This window comes from Chelonia mydas, chromosome 4, assembly GCF_015237465.2.
Source record: "Chelonia mydas isolate rCheMyd1 chromosome 4, rCheMyd1.pri.v2, whole genome shotgun sequence".
In the NCBI taxonomy this organism is placed as follows: Eukaryota; Metazoa; Chordata; order Testudines; family Cheloniidae; genus Chelonia; species Chelonia mydas.
In genome coordinates, this window is record NC_057852.1 from 34,347,360 (window position 1) to 34,363,425 (window position 16,066).

Here is a 16,066-nt window from a genome sequence, read left to right on the forward strand (position 1 = left end):
CCAGAATGAAATTAGCCTCATTTGCAACAGCATCATACCGTTGTCTCAAATTCAGGACTTGTCTATCCTTACCGCACTGCAGCTGCGCTGCTGTAGCACTTAGTGAAGATGTTATCTATACTGACAGGAGACCTCCTCCCATTGGTGTAGGCTCTCCACCTCCCCGAGAGTCAGTAGCTACGATGACGGGAGAAGCCCTCCCGTCGACACAGCGCTATCTACACCAGGAGTTAGGTGGGTGTTATGTGTAGGGTTGCCAACTGTCTAATCACACAAACCAAACACTCTTGCCCCACCCCCTGCCCCTTCGAGGCCCTGCCTCCTGCTCACTACAGCCCCCCTCCCTCCATCGCTTGCTCTCCCCCACCCTCACTCACTTTCACTGTGCTGGGGCAGGGGCGCGGGCTCTGGGCTGGGGCCAAGGGGTTTGGAGTGAGTGAGGGGGCTCTAGGCTGAGCCTGGGGCAGGAAGTTGGATGCAGGAGGGAATGCGAGAGGGGGCTCAGGGCTGGGGCAGGTGGTTGGGGTGCAGGATGGTGTTCGGGTTCTGGGAGGGAGTTTGGGTGCAGAAGGGGCTCAGGGCTGGGGTAGGTGGTTGGGGTGCAGGAGAGGGCTCTGGGAAGGAGTTTGGGTGAGGGAGGGGGCTGGGGCAGGGGTTTGGGGTGCAGGAGGGGATTTGGGGTGCAGGCTCTGGTCAGGCGGCGATTACTTCGGGTGGCTCCTGGAAGCAGCAGCATGTCCGGCAGCAGCTTCTAGGCCCAGGGGCAGCCAGACCCCTGGCTGCAGGCACCGCCCCTACAATTCCCATTGGCTGTTCCCATTACTGGCCAATGGGAGCTGTGGAGTCGACGCTCTGGACAGAGACCCCCCTGGGTGCGCCGCTGCCAGATATGCTGGCCGCTTCTGGGAGCAACATGGAACCAGGGCAGGTAGGGAGCCTGCATTAGCCCCACAGTGCCTCCAGACTTTTAGCAGCTTAAAATCTTCCGGATTGGCTTCAGTAGCCTTCAGGAGATGGAGCCCTATTCCAGGAGGGTTGGCAACCCTTAGTTATGTGTTGCTCAGGGGTATGGATTTTCCACACCCCTAAGCAATGTAGTTTTACTGACGTTAATTTGTAGTGTAGACTAGTGCTTAGTTTGTGATTCACTATAATCCCCAGATCCTTTTCTGCAGTACTGGTGGCTGGCACTTATTCCCCATTTTGTAGCTGTGCATTTGTTTTGTTTTGTAGCACTTTAAACTTGCCTTTACTGAATTTCATCATATTGATTTCAGACCAATTCTCCCATTTATCAAGATCATTTGGAATTCTAACAGTGTCCTCCACACTCCTCCTCCCAGCTTGGTGTCATCCACAACTTTTATAAGCATGCTCTTCATGCCATCATCCAAGTCGCTAAGGAAACCGCCGAATATATCAGCCCCAGCCAGGACAGCCCCCCGAGGTACCCCAGTAGATGCAGCCACCCAGTCTGCAAGTGAACCACTCAGTACAGTTCTGCACCCCCAACAGTGACTCCCTCTAGTCTCCCGAGTTTGCTCATGATACAGTCAAGTGGGACGGTGTCTAAAGCCATGAAGTGTGGTTTGAGGCGTGGTCACCCATCTGCTGGGCCGGGCCCGTCCATTCGATTCGTAGCGCATCTGGCAGGCTGGCCACGGCCCCCGCCTGCGCCCCCCATCAGTCTAGAGCAGGGCACAGCAGCTACACCTGGACGCCCCCCCCGCCCCGTGCGCAGGTGGGCGAGCCCCAGCCCGCTCAGGGAGCCTCGCGCGCTGCTAGCAGCACGCGCTGAGCAGGGCAAGCAACAGCCCTGAGAGCGCGGGGGGCGGCGTGCTAGGATTAGCGAGGGAAGAAGGGAACGCCGGCACCATCCTGCTGCGCATGCGCCTCCCTACTCTTCGCGCCGCCGTGTCACCGCTCAGGAAGAAATTCTTCCTCTGGGCGCCGCTCTCAGCCGAGGGGGCGGGGACGCGAAGGAGGGAGGCTTTCTTTCATTGGTCCCGCAGCAGCGCTCAGCCGGCCCCCGTTTCAGGAGTGCTGCGCCGGCTTGCCGCGGCCCCCAGACTGTCGTAAACATGTTAACTGACGCAAAAGCAAATCCGTGTTGGTGAAAAACGGCCTTTGCTTTACGGCAAATTCCTCTGTCCGCCTCTGGGATTGGCTGAGGAAGAGGCGCGGGCGAGCCGAGGCGCGCGCCCCTGCCCGGTCGCGGTTTGTTGACGACATCGGTAGCGGCCGGCTGGCCGGGCCTGTGTAGGGAGCCACGTGGGGCGCTTGTAGTGGGTGAGTGAGGGGTGCTCGCACTGGGGGCTGCCGCTACTTTCCCCTAGTTGGCTGCGTTGCTCAGGGGAGTCGAAGCTTCGGGCTCTTTGAATAACTGGGTTAACGGTCTCTTCAGAACGAAATACTGACTCCCCCGGTCTCTGGGCTGGGTCCCATCGCACCTCAGAGCCCCCCCGATCCCCCGGTCTCTGGGCTGGGTCCGATCGCACCTCAGAGCCCCCCCGATCCCCCGGTCTCTGGGCTGGGTCCGATCGCACCTCAGAGCCCCCCCGATCCCCCGGTCTCTGGGCTGGGTCCGATCGCACCTCAGAGCCCCCCCGATCCCCCGGTCTCTGGGCTGGGTCCGATCGCACCTCAGAGCCGAGCCCCCCCGATCCCCCGGTCTCTGGGCTGGGTCCGATCGCACCTCAGAGCCGAGCCCCCCCGATCCCCCGGTCTCTGGGCTGGGTCCGATCGCACCTCAGAGCCGAGCCCCCCCGATCCCCCGGTCTCTGGGCTGGGTCCCATCGCACCTCAGAGCCCCCGCCCCTTCCCCCGGTCTCTGCCCCCCCCCCCCCCCCCCCCCCCCCCCCCCCCCCCCCCGTGCCTGAGGCTGCTGCAATTAATCCTCTCTGAGACCATTCCCCTTTGCCTGGTGCTGCTGTGGCGGGCCATCGCTGGGTTTATGCCCCAGCATTGAGGTGGGCAGCCGCATGCGAACTGCTCACCTTCTCTCTCCACCTGCTATGGGGTGTGGCTGCAGATTCCTGCGCCCTCATCACTGGCCTGGTGTTGGGGAGAGTCAGAGAGAGAACCCAGCAGTGCTGGGACCAGGCCCCGTGTGTGGCCAGGCACTGCTGTGCCCCGTGCCTAAGCTGGCGCTGTAGGCTGGGTCCCGTGTGCGTCTGACAAAGGGATGTGCTGATCAGTAAACACAGAACCCACACTAAGCATAAGCAGACTAAGCAATTGCTTAGGGCCCCGAGCACCTCAAGGGGGCCCCTAATTCAACTTTTATTATAAGAACTTTTCTGTTTTAGTATTGAAGGGGGCACAAATATTCCTGCTGCAGGCCTCCAATGGGTTCTGAGTAAAACCCATTGTCTGTGTTACTAATAATGCCTCAGCCTGGCAGGTTTCAGGTTCACATGAGAAGCCTGCAGTGTGCAATATGCTGAAGTCATGTCGGGCTGTGTCTGTGCCAGGGAAAGGTGTCTCAACTCCACTCAGCTAACTTGTGTACAATCCTAGTACAGACAAGGCAGTTTGTAGTTTTCTCCTGAGTTAGCACATCAAGATAAAACCCAGGCTACCGCTGTTTCTAAGCCTTCTAAGGGTATGTCTGTACTGCAATTAAAAACCTGTGACTGGCCCATGCCAACCGACGTTGGCTCATGGGGCTGTTTAAGTGCAGTGTAGATGTTCAGGTTTGGGCTGGAGCCTGGGCTCTAGGACGCTGTGAGGTGGGAGGGTCTCAGAGCTCCAAACACCTGTATCGCAGTTAAACAGCCCCTTAGCTTGAGTCCCATGATCCCGAGTCAGCTGGCATGAGCCAGCTGTGGGTGTCTGATTGCAGTGTAGACTTACCCGAAGGGTATGGCTACACTGCAATAAAACCCCTGCAGCAATGGACTTCAGAGCCTAGGCTCCAGCCTGAGCTCAAATGTCTGTATTACAGTTTTATAGTCCCACAAGCCCGAATCAGCTGACATGGGCCAGGTGTTTTATTGTAGATGTACCCTAAAGGTAAGTCTTCACTGCAATGAAAGACCCGTGGCAGCAAGTTTCAGAGCCTGGGTCAACTGACCCGAGCTCATGGTGTGGGGCTAAAAATAGCAGCATAGGTGCTTGGTTCAAGCCCAGTTCTGAGACCTCACAACCCAAGCCCGAATGTTCACACTGCTCTTTTTTAGCCCTGCAGCCCAAGCCTGAGTCAGTGGACCCGGGCTCTGAAACTTGCTGCTGCATGTCTTTTATTGCAGTGTAGACATATCCTAATTCGTCCTGCCTACTCAGATGAAAACTACAAATTGCCTCATCTCCACTAGGATTTTGCCTAGATTGGCAAGGTGGATGAAATATTTGGTCTCTGTGTACCTTTACTTAGCCTGCAGCAATACTGGGAGTAAATAAGATTCATTTTGGAGACATTCAGGATAAAAAATTCAAATGTATGCTAAATCGTGCTTGTTTCGTGGCAATCGTTAATTTGTGTCATAGCTGAAATCTGTTGCAGTGTCCAGTCATAGAAAAAGAAGGGGGAGAAGTTTGTCATACAGCACTGTGTGTGTAAAAAGTACCGGTCTAAAATCCTTCCTTTCCCTTCTGCTTCTATGAATGGACTTTGTGGTAGCTTTAATTTTAGATGGAATCTTGAATTGATCAATGAACATATATTTCAGTTAAGAGCCAAATCAATAAGCGTTAAATCAGGAAACAAAGTTGTATGGTACTCTGGGGTCTCAGCTAACTTGGAAACTTAGTAAGTTATGAAGTGCCCTTGACAGTTGCTTTTTAATTGACTGACTTTTTCCCCCTTCCTCTCCCCATTTAGCAGGTAGAAAAATGTCTTTTAGAGGCAGAGGAGGAGGCGGAGGTGGCTTCAATCGTGGTGGACGAGGTGGCTTCAATCGTGGTGGACGAGGTGGCTTCAATCGTGGTGGACGAGGTGGCTTCAATCGTGGAAGGGGTGGACGTGGAGGCTTCAACAGAGGATATGACCAAGGACCTCCTGAAAGTGTAGTTAGTAAGTTATCTCAAGAGATTGTATTCATTTTCGTTTGGAATGAATGTTCCAGTTTTCAGTACATCTTTTTTTTCCTTACTGCAGTATTGGGAGAGTTCATGCATCCTTGTGAAGATGACATTGTTTGTAAATGCACAACAGAAGAAAACAGAGTGCCTTATTTCAATGCACCAGTTTACTTGGATAATAAAGAACAAATTGGCAAAGTGGATGAAATATTTGGTCAGCTAAGAGACTTTGTATCCTTCAAAAGTAGATTGTTCTGGATATTTGTGGTAAAGCCAATTACTGAAGAGAGTTGCTCTGCCATTTCAAAGTAGCATAGGACATGTGTACACGAGAATGTTTACTAGTCAAACTGATATGCCAATATAGTATGGACACTTATTTTGGTACAATGACGGCTTTTTTTGGTTTACCTTAAACTCCTTCCAAAGTGATGTAAGCTAAACTTTAAAAAAAAAAAGGGGGGGGGAGGAGGAGGGGGGGAATCTTATATTGGGGTAAGTGTTTCTACAAGAGGAATTTTACCACCATAATTATATCATTTTAAATTTAGGCCTTAACTTGTATTGATATAACTTTCCTGTTAAAGAAGCCCTTAGCCTCTTTGTTTTAGACACTGGAAAACCTGAATTATTTTTTCTTGACTCGTGCCTAATATAAGTCCTATAAATAAATATTTAGTCCTGGGGGAATTGTGCGCCACTGGGGGAATTGTGTGCACAGAATTCATGTCCCCCGCAGATTGCTGTGCTTCCCCGCAGAAAAATTATTTCCTCACAGGGAAGAAAGGGAAGCTGCAAGAGTGGTCACACACCCCTCTGTAGCAGTGCAGGTACAGTGTTTCAGGCACCCTGAGCAGTTGGCAGAGAGGTAAATCACCGCGGGGCTGGGGACACCCCAGCTAGTGGCTCCTACCCTGAGCTGGGATCAGCTGCTAGTCCTGGCTGGGCTGGAGGCAGGAGAGGATAGGACTTCCTCTTCCCAGCAAGGAGTGGCTGGGGCTGTGTCAGACCCACCCCCAGACACCTCCTTCAGCTGCAGGAAGCTCAGCATCCTCCCCTGCTTCCTGCCCACATCACTCCTCAGCTGTGGGGGAGGGGTCACTATATGGGGAGCTGCTCCCCCATCCACTCAACCCCTGTGCCTCTGGACTTCCCATACCCAGACACCCTGCCAAGCCTTACCCAGTACAGCCAGAACCCCCCTAGCCCTCCATACCCGAACCCCACCCCACTGAGTCTCAACCCCTGCATCTGGAGCCCCCCTCCACCCAGACCTTCGGATCCTGTACTGACATCACTCCCCACTGACCTCTCTGCACTCAAATCCCCACCCTGATGCCCCACCCCCACATCCAGACCCCCACACCACTGATCGCCAAACAGCTGCACCCAGACCCCCACCCCACCAAGGCCCACTCCCCCAGTATCTAGATCCCCCTGCTAAGACCCCCACACCCAGACTCTTCCGCTGAGTCCCAACAACGTTTAACTGGAAACCCCTGCAGAGTCCCATTGCCCCTGCACCTGGAACACCCCCAACAAGCCTCTGTGCATCCAGATCCCCCCCACACCTAGACCCCCGCACTGAGCTGCCTGCGCCCAGATTGTCCCACACAGAATATTTTCACCCCACACCTGGATCCCCCCCACACTGATTCCCTCCACACTTGGATCCTGCTTGGTTGAGCCTACCTGCCCCACACATGGTACACCTGGTGCAGAGGGGCAGTGCCCCAGGGTGTTTCTGGGGCAGGCCCAGGCTTTGTGCTGTGTCAGAGTCGGGTGCAGCCTCACCACTGAGTCTGTGTTGGGGGGAGTATGGGGAGCTGCAGGGTGATCTTCCACCTTTGTGCAGCCAGTGGCCTGTGCTCCCCACTGCCATGCTAGAGCCTCTGCATTTATTTATTGACAAATAAAACATGCAGAATTTTAAAATATGGTGCACAGAATTTTTAATCTTTTTGGCGCAGAATGCCCTCAGGAATCGATATTGTTTTTGGAGGGTCCTTACATTACTTAGTATTTTTCCTTTTACTATGAACCACAAGAATGGCATTTTCCATTTATAAAACTCGGCTACTGTTTATAAGTCTGGGTCATCTCAACTTTCTGTGAAAACTTGTGTATGGATCTACTGAAGGGCACGCTGCAGGAGGAGCAGAGATGGTGGATCCACGTGGGCAGCAGAGAATCTATAATATCTTAAAACAGACTAGCTTTATGACTGTAGTGATAGAACAAGACAGGCAGGCAGTGGGGTTTTTGCAAGTATAGTTTGGATAGTTCATTTCTTTAAGTGGAGTCCATTTTGCTGGGTATTGGTAATAGGATTGAATCATCTTAGTTATCAGCTCTTAAAAAAACTCAACCAATTCCATTTCCATCTCAGCCCACAAAAAACTGCCACCAGCACTCAGTACTGGAATATCTGAACTTGAAACACGGGGGTGGTATTGAGGATTAAGTTTGGGTTTTGAAAGTCAGGATCTTTTTCCACCATGTGTGACTTTGGGCAAGTTGGTTGACTTTCATTTCTCATTTTCCCCATATCGTTTTTTATAAAGGTGGTATTTACTTACTTTATAGGTCAGTTGTAAAGGCTCACTGGATGTTTAATCTGCTTTAAAGATGTTTAATAATGCATTAATTTGTTCATTAATGCAAGTGTATTAAACAAATACTAACCTACGTATGGGTGAAAATACTGTGTTTAATAAGTTACACCAGCATACATTTTAGACATTAATGTGGTATTCCAAATGGTGGTGACTCTGGATTGTGTGTGGGTTATCACTTTGTTTTGCTGCTTTTTTCACTTTACTGTTGATGGTATTCATAATGAATTTAAAGTGGGGTTGGTAGACAGAAGCAGAAACCTACAAAGCAAGTTTAATAGATTTGTCTCCTTTTTAGTTTTACTGCTAAATTTTCTCCCTCCTTTTTTCTCACTTACCATAGATGAGTGAAGTTAGGCTCCTAAGTCCATATTTAGGTACCTAACTGAGTGTCCTGGTTTTTCCAACATGCATACCTCCTAGCAGTTCTCACTCAGTGACTTTATTGGGAACTGGAGTGTTGAGTATATTTGAAAATCAGGATACTTAAGTTTATAGGTCCCTGTTTAGTGCCTAATTTTTGGCACTCTGTTTTGAGAATGTCGGCTTTAATGTATTAACTCATGAAACACTTAAAATCTGCAGCTCATTACTTTTTCATTGTCTCAGTCTTTGATTGTCAAGACGCCAGAGATAATTGAAGCCTAGTCACTTCCCCTGCCAAATGTGTGGTTATGCAGATTACTATTACCATTTTGCCTTCCTCCCGTTGGTGTGTTTCTGAGTTTCTTCCTTCCGTATTAAGGTTTAACCATGCCCACAAAATGCTGTCAAATGCACAAAGTAAACTGAAAAGAATAGAAATATGTCTTTAATCTTTCACTTATAGTAATCATGAGTGTAACAGTAAAGAAAAAAATCAACTGGCTGTGATTTAAATTGATAACCTCATTTTTAGAATACCAACATCTGTCCGTTTATACTGAGAATTATAAATGCAGTTAAGTTACCTTTTATGTTCCTTAAACAAACTAACAGTATTTTTCAGTTAAACTGTCAGAGAACATGAAGGCTTCTTCCTTTAAAAAATTACAAAAGGTGGGTGTCTTAATTGCATAAAATTATTCTGATATATTCAATGGGAGAAGAAAATATAACCTTACGAAGAATTTCCAAATAAACCTTTATATAATCTGAATTTCCTATCACCACAGTCTAAAAATACATTCATAATTGAAGTGAAAAACACTAGAGTGCATGTTTAATTGGGACCTTATGAAATGCATATGCAGTAAACAACTATTTTTGTGTTGTGCATTGGTTTAATATACATTTAATCTCATTAGGAATTTACTCTCTTTTTTACGTGACACTCTAACCAAAAATCTTTAATCTGTTTATTTCTATAGTTATTAGTTCTCTGTTAACATTGATAGTTAAATGGCTTATCAGAATTTGTGTTCATTTACGTTTCCTGTCTGCTCTCACATACACTTTTTTTAACTATCTCTTTTTTAAAAAAATCGGTGCCTTTGCAAAATCTACTCTTTTAACCACAAATCTTAATCTGGTTACAGAAATAATTTTATGATGACACAAACTACATTTTTAAAAGTTTTGGGCATTTGATGTCACTCTTTGCAAAGAAGACTTTAAAAATGTTGATGACATAAAGAAAAAATAAGCCAAACTTCTGCATGTATAGAAGAGAGGGAGGAAGGTGGTGAATATTGCACTCATGTTATGCTCTTCCTGAAGCCTAACAGCGGTTATCTCCTGCAGTTTTATATTGACCCAGCAAAGTTATTGCCGTTGCAAAGGTTTCTGCCTAGGCCTCCGGGTGAGAAAGGCGCTCCAAGAGGAGGTGGTAGAGGAGGACGTGGAAGAGGAGGAGGTAGAGGTGGTGGTAAGTGTCTATTTAAAAAAAAATAAAAAAAAAAAATTGTCAGATTTTTTTGTTAAAACCTACAGCCAAGCAAGTACTCATGTGAATTGTTGTATTTCATTAGTATATTTTTAAAGAAATACACATTTTATACATACTTTTATTTGAGACCACAATGAAAGCTCGTGAAGTATGGCTTATTGGACAAATAAAGGCACAAGATTACAAAAAAGAAAACTTGGTGAATACCAGCGATAATTTTCCAGTGGTAAAATCTATTAGATGACGAAATATACTCCCAAAGTTAATGGCAAAATCCCCATTTCACAACACATTTAAAATCTGTGTTGGACAAAATACTTCAATATAGTGTCTGGAAAACTGTTTTGGGGTGTGGGCTTGGATGACCTGCTAGATCTCTTCCATCTCTTATTACATTTAACTTCATTGTGGTAGCTGCTCCACAAATAAGGTCAAAGCTAGGCCTCTGCTTAAAAGACTGATTTTTCTCTTGACATGCATCTGTACACGCAAACACCTAACTTCCCAAAAAGAAAAATTTGCTCTGAAACTTTATTTTGCATCTCCTCCAAGAGTAGATAGTTTCTGAGAAGTTTCATGTAAAACATCAGTTTCAAAGTTATGGTGTCTTGAAAACTTTACCGGTTTACTTTTAAAAACAACAACAACAACAAAAAAACAGCATGTTTTGGCTCTCTATATGTCCAAAATGGCTTGGTATAGAAACTCCAAATATGTTTTGTTTTTGATATGCCTTCTGGTATTTTGAAATGGCTTCTGGTATTTTGGGACAGGAGTTGTGGTCGCTCATGGAGAAGGGGACTAGCGTGAACGCTAAACCTTGCTTGTCTTAACAGTTATTTTTGTTTCATTTTCTCATACAGAGGATGTTTGTGCAGTAACTTGTTACATTCTTAGTACAGAACAGACTTGCGAACTAACTTCTGAAAACTTATTTCCTTGCCTTTTTGCAGGTGGCTTCAGAGGAGGAAGAGGTGGTGGAGGCTTCAGAGGAGGAAGAGGTGGAGGTGGTGGCCGTGGTTTCAGGGGTAAGAGTGCTGTTTAATTTCAGGGTGTTTTTAAAAGAGAATTTCAGGACACATAAAAGTTATTGAATACTTGATTCACTTTAATTTTTCTGCCATCAGTCTTGTAAGAAGCACACATTTCTACTAGTTTTATGCAAAAAGTTACCTGTGTGGTAGTTTCTGCACTTCACAACAAATTCTCTAGTCCAAGTTCAGTTTTCTGTATTTCCGTGTAAGACCAAAACTAACTTGAGCAAAAATGGGGCATAAGAATGGATACTGCTCTAGCTGGCTTCTCAGTGTAGTAATTTGTGCAGTATTTGTGCATTTCAGACATTTGCTTCAGGGTATGAATTGTTTAATGTACACTTTTCTCTTTCAAAACAGGTAAAGGACGTTAAAAAGTGGAGATATTGGCATCTAACTGCTGAATTTTCTAGTGGACCTGAAAAGTAAAAAGTTGTTTTTAAAGCAATCAGAGTAACTAAATGTATTGCCAACCTTAATTGTTACAACTAATGGATACGTATCCACACATGAAGAGGACGTGTTCTCTGATGAAGAATTGGAGGCAGCTCTTTATTCCTCACTTGAAATATACTTGAACGTTTTTTAATTATCGAAGCAGACTTTAAATTTTATGGTTTTAGATTCTTCATTTCTGACAGTCTATTTTAGTTAGTGCTTGACTTCATGTTGAAGTTGAAAGTATACGATCCACTGAAGAAGTAAAAAAGAAGCTGCAGATTCTCTAAGGGCACAGATATGAATCTGTGTTACACATGGCTGATGTCTTGTTCTCCCTGTCTTTTTATTGTTGCATTTGTTATGCTCTGTATCTTGCACATACCGTGCTTAATTTTTTCTCTTGTTTACTATTTTGGAATATTTTCAATGATTAACAAAGTCTAAAAGACAAATATTTCAACATTTGTCTTTTTAAAAAATTGAAAATTTGTATAAAATGCACCATGCAAGAAAAGGAGGATAGTAAAGAATGCTTAATACACTTTCCTGAATAAATCTTAATTAAAAGTAAAAATGGGCCTGTAACTTTTGGGAAAGTCCAGGTTGTTAATACCATGTACTTCTATAGGCCACCTCAGTCTTCATCCCAGATTACGTGGAATAGTGAAATGGTGTGGAGTGTTAGTCCCTTACAGGTGTGCTGTAAGACAAGTGTTGCAGAAAGGATTCCACAAACTGCTGGCATGTGTTTGTCCTATGGATCCGGGTTTTGGCAGGCTTGTCCAATGAGGTGCATTGTGGGATGGGTGGAATGCTAATAACTACGGTGGCTCTTCAGAATTTGGGTGGGGGGACAATCTGTACTCTGCAGGCAAACGTGAAAGAAGATTTTTATAAAACCTTCTTATCAATCAGCAGGGGAAGCTGTTGGTAATATCATTTATACCATGTACTGGGACATTTTATTAGAGGTGTACAAAATAAAGTGGGAATATATGTTTTGTGTAGTGTTCTCAATATGGAAGAAAATAAACTTTGGAGTGGAACATACCTTTATATTCTCATTAATATTAAGCTCATTTTATTGTGAATATATTTTAACATGTTCACCCTTGGTAAAAATATTTATTTTTCAGTCCTTGCCATACTTGGTGAATTATTATTTGTATTACCATAGCCCCTTGCAGCTTTAGGCATGGACCTGGAATTCACTGTACTATGCACCGTACAAACACAGAACAAAAAAAACCAGTTTCTGCCCCAAGAAGCTTACAATCTAAGTATAATAGATGGGTGCAGACAGATGGGAGAGTATAAAGTAAAATTCTGGTAGTTGTGTTTTATGGGAGGAAACTGTGTCGACTTGTTCAAGCACAGGAGCTCTTGGATTCAGGAGGTAGAAATTTTCTTCCTGGTTTTGCTACAGACTTGCTGTTAAACCTTAAACTAATCACTTAAACCGAGATTTTAAATGTATTTAGGTAGTGTTCTGTTAAGAGTAAATTGAGTTTCCATGTCTAGTTCAATTCTTTGCTTATCTGTTGTCATTAACAGTCATGATTTAGATATCTATATGCTGGATACAGGTGGAGATATTCTTACTGATGCCACTAATGACTCTTGGATAACAACAAAAACTTTCCATTGGTCTTAACCAAACTGGATCCAATGAAGTGAAAGGTTCCATCTCTTGTAGTCACAAAGCATGACCCCTATCTTGTGTTGCATTACTTATACAGTCCAACAGACAGGCTTGGTATTTTATGGACAAGAAAGATGTGCTATGGCAAAGGATGTTACAATTTTAAATTATATTTAACATACCAAAGACTGACAAAGCGAGAGGATGAAAATGAACATGGGACGATTACTGTTACATATGCATCATCTTTGCTCCCCTGTCATTTTTTAACAAGGGGGACATTTGCAAAGGCACAAAGGGTGGTCAGGCACTCACCTCCTATTGATGCTCAAAGAGAGGTCGGGTGCTTAACTGCCCTTTTTGCCTTTGCAAATCTGCCCTTACTATAATTTGGGAATAGTGTCCCGAGTAAGGGCTGGAGTGGAGAACAGTGATGGAAGTGTAAATGTTTTGAGAAGGATTTGAAGACTAGTGCTCAGACTGGGAGGATGTTCTAGGAATGGAATGCAAGAGAGTGCGTAGTTGCTTGTAGAAAAGTCAAATTTGCATACATAGCACACACAAAGGAAGGGAGGCGACTAGATGTGAGGCAGAGCTATGTATAGCCTTGAAAGGTAGGATGGAGTGTTGAGCATGATACTGTGGGGAAAATAAAATCCATTCTACAGTTGAGGGTGGGGTGGTGCCTGGTGATAGAGCAGTGGTGAGAGAGGTGATCTTGGAGTTTAAGGGAGAATACAAGAGTCAGGATGCCAGAGAAGAGAGTTTGATGTTTCTGTTACAGTTGTGTTAAGTCTTTTTGTCCAGCTCAGATCTTCAGCTATCTAAAACCTACAAATAGTCTAGGCTGGAAACAAGCACTATAGATATTGTATCCTTTTAAGCTGAATGAAGAGTCTGAGAATAACTCAGAGCAGAACTCACCAGCATCAAACAACTCATTTTTTAGTGGTTCCACATACTAGTGAAACTATACAGAGTAATTCACAGACAAGCTGTAAAACTTTTTATAGGTTAAAGTTGTTACAAGCCAATTGTGAGTAGCAAAAAGCAGCCATTAAAAGGACAGGAAATTTTAGAGTAAGCTTACAAGAAACCCAAACATTTGAAAATATGCAAATTCACAGTTAAGGTACCCACACTACCTTAATATTGATTCTGGACAATTTCAGTATCCCATCTTTTCTGAGACGTTTGCATTTTTTTTGTAAAATGCTGGTTTTGGATGTCAACTTTTTCTAAGACCTTTTGAGAAGGCTCCAGCCTATGGCTTAAACAGCCAATGAACTTGTAGGTTCACAAGTGGGATAAAAAATGTGTACCTGAGCACTGGCTTTTCCTCTTTCATATCTCCATTGTTGGTTACATCTAATGCCACTGGGTCAGCATCAGAAGGCTCAATCCACTGCCTACCAGAGTACTGAGCACCCTCAGCAACCTTGCATGACTGGGCCCTTACAGAGTGGGGAATGATTGCCTTCAGTGAGCTATTTGTGTTCAGGAATTTTTTAAATAACATTTTCTGGGGAGTGGCTTTGACATTTAGTAAGGCTAGATGTGGCATAATCGCTATAAGACGAAATCATTCTAGTTCTTGTCACAGATAACGCTATTTCTTATTGATGGATAAAAGTAGTCGTGCCAAGGGGCAAAGTGCTAAGTATTTATATATTTAAGGTAGTTTGGTAAATTAATTGTGCATTTTCATATGCACATCCAAATATTTGGGTTAATTATATGCTTTAATTCTGAATTTCTTGCTTTGGTTTTTTTATTTTGTTTTGCTAACTGCAGTGTTCTTATAAGAATTTTTATCCCTAAGTTAATGATAGATATTCTTAGTCTTAATTTAATTTTGACATTTTTTGGCTGAGAATTTCCTTACTTCAAAAAAAAAATCCTAATTTGGGAATATAAGGTATCTAAAACAATATGATACCTCTGTGATACTTAGCTGGCTGCACAGATCAGAAAACTGCAATTTTTCTGATAACATGCAAACTTTTATACCTAGTCTTCATTAGCCATTACCTGAGTTTGAAACTCCGTTTAGAATGGAAATAGTTGTGGCCTGTTTTTCATAGGTGCTAACCTCTCTCGACTTACATGGAATTTACAGGAGCTATAGAACTTCTGAAAATTGAGCCAAAAAATGTAGGCAAAGAACAGATTTCAACCAGATATCCGTATTCATGGAGGAGAAACATTTTATGGTTTGGTCTTGTAAAATAAAGCGTGGTGCTGAGAGAGTGGTTTCATTGCCAAGACAACATCATCTCTTCTCTCCTCACAGACTCTTCCACCCTGCCCCCATTCCAAAGACCGACTCAAGTGCTCTTGTGACAAAGAAGTACAAGTCCTAGCTGCAATGTGAGAACTTACACAAGTGAATGCAGATCTCTAGTCATAATAGAAGAGATGGGGCTAACTCACAGACTTACCCATGATCTTCTATAGTATGTGCTCAGCAGTCTAAAAGCAAAGCCAAAATGACTTTTATGAGGGGAAAGTGGTGGCACACCTCTTACTTTACAACTTGTAATCACTTTTTGTACTGAGAAAAATTGCAGTATGTAAGCTCTCTAGGGACGGAGTGTCATTCACTGTACAGCATCTAGCACAATGGGGCCCCAAATGGGTTGGTCTCTCAGTGCTACTATAACGTAGATATCAAATGATAATGTTAAAACGTTTATAATGGTCAAGAGTTTCAAACGGAATTAGTGATTTTGGGCACTAATCCATGTACACATTAGGTTGTAGGGCTGCTACTAGCAGGTCAGGCTTCTGTACCAGGTTTGGACTTGCTACAGAGCTTCCATCCTGGAGAGAGATACAAGAGATGTGTTCTCCTTAAGATACTGTAATCCACTGCCAAGTATGGCTGTTACCAACTGAGGTAAGGTACGTTACGCATGAAGCCACCTAGTTTTAGCATTCCAGCACAGGCGCCTTAAGTTTTGGCTGTCCAACTTGAGCCACATCAAAAGGGCCTGCCTTTCAGAAAGTGCTGAGCGCCCACCCTCAGAAAATCAGGCCCCTTCAAAGTGTGTCAAATTGGCTGCCAAAAATCGCTACTTTTGAAAATATTGGCTGTTGTTTTTTCTCATTTCAGCCATTCACTTGATTGTAGCGTGTTTGAATTTAATAACAGGGAGATGGCAAAATAACAGGCTCAAATGGGAATTATTTAATTTAAAATATTGAAGATTAATACAGTATTAGACTACGTGAAGGAAACCTTCATTACCTCCTCCTGTTAATGGTGAAAGGACGGCACCCTGGTCTCTTCCTTGGTAACTGATGGAATTCTGGCTGTGGTCATTCCCAAACTTTCCTTTTATAGAGTGTGAGGCAAAAATGACTTTTTGGTGGGAAAACTACCTTCCCAGTCTTAATTTCACTATGTGTTCTGTTTTTGATATCTCATTTTATGTATTTACTT

The 16,066-nt window shown here is 44.5% G+C and overlaps 2 protein-coding genes across 2 annotated transcripts in view; one reads left to right on the top strand and one right to left on the bottom strand.

Moving 5' to 3' along the window:
* Nucleotides 1-2,034, bottom strand: part of CFI (complement factor I) — a 35,973-nt gene extending 33,939 nt beyond the window's left edge. The window contains exon 1 of the mRNA XM_043545319.1: nucleotides 1,875-2,034. Coding sequence (XP_043401254.1) covers nucleotides 1,875-1,889 — 15 coding nt within the window. The 5' untranslated portion in view covers nucleotides 1,890-2,034. The remainder of the gene's footprint in view (nucleotides 1-1,874) is intronic.
* Nucleotides 1,794-12,029, top strand: GAR1 (GAR1 ribonucleoprotein). The gene is made up of 7 exons (XM_037897046.2): nucleotides 1,794-2,289; nucleotides 4,823-5,014; nucleotides 5,099-5,253; nucleotides 8,616-8,675; nucleotides 9,360-9,483; nucleotides 10,458-10,532; nucleotides 10,899-12,029. Exons 2-7 carry the CDS (start codon nucleotides 4,834-4,836, stop codon nucleotides 10,910-10,912), a joined length of 609 nt encoding a protein of 202 aa, XP_037752974.1. The 5' UTR covers nucleotides 1,794-2,289; nucleotides 4,823-4,833; the 3' UTR covers nucleotides 10,913-12,029.
* The last annotated feature ends 4,037 nt before the right edge of the window (nucleotides 12,030-16,066 follow it).

Bases quoted from the DNA above. Each gene is read 5' to 3' on its own strand.
- GAR1 (XM_037897046.2), top strand. From the start codon at position 4,834: ATGTCTTTTAGAGGCAGAGGAGGAGGCGGAGGTGGCTTCAATCGTGGT. The intron at 5,015-5,098 runs GTAAGTTATCTC...TCCTTACTGCAG, and splicing joins ACCTCCTGAAAGTGTAGTTA to TATTGGGAGAGTTCATGCAT. The intron at 9,484-10,457 runs GTAAGTGTCTAT...GCCTTTTTGCAG, and splicing joins AGGAGGAGGTAGAGGTGGTG to GTGGCTTCAGAGGAGGAAGA.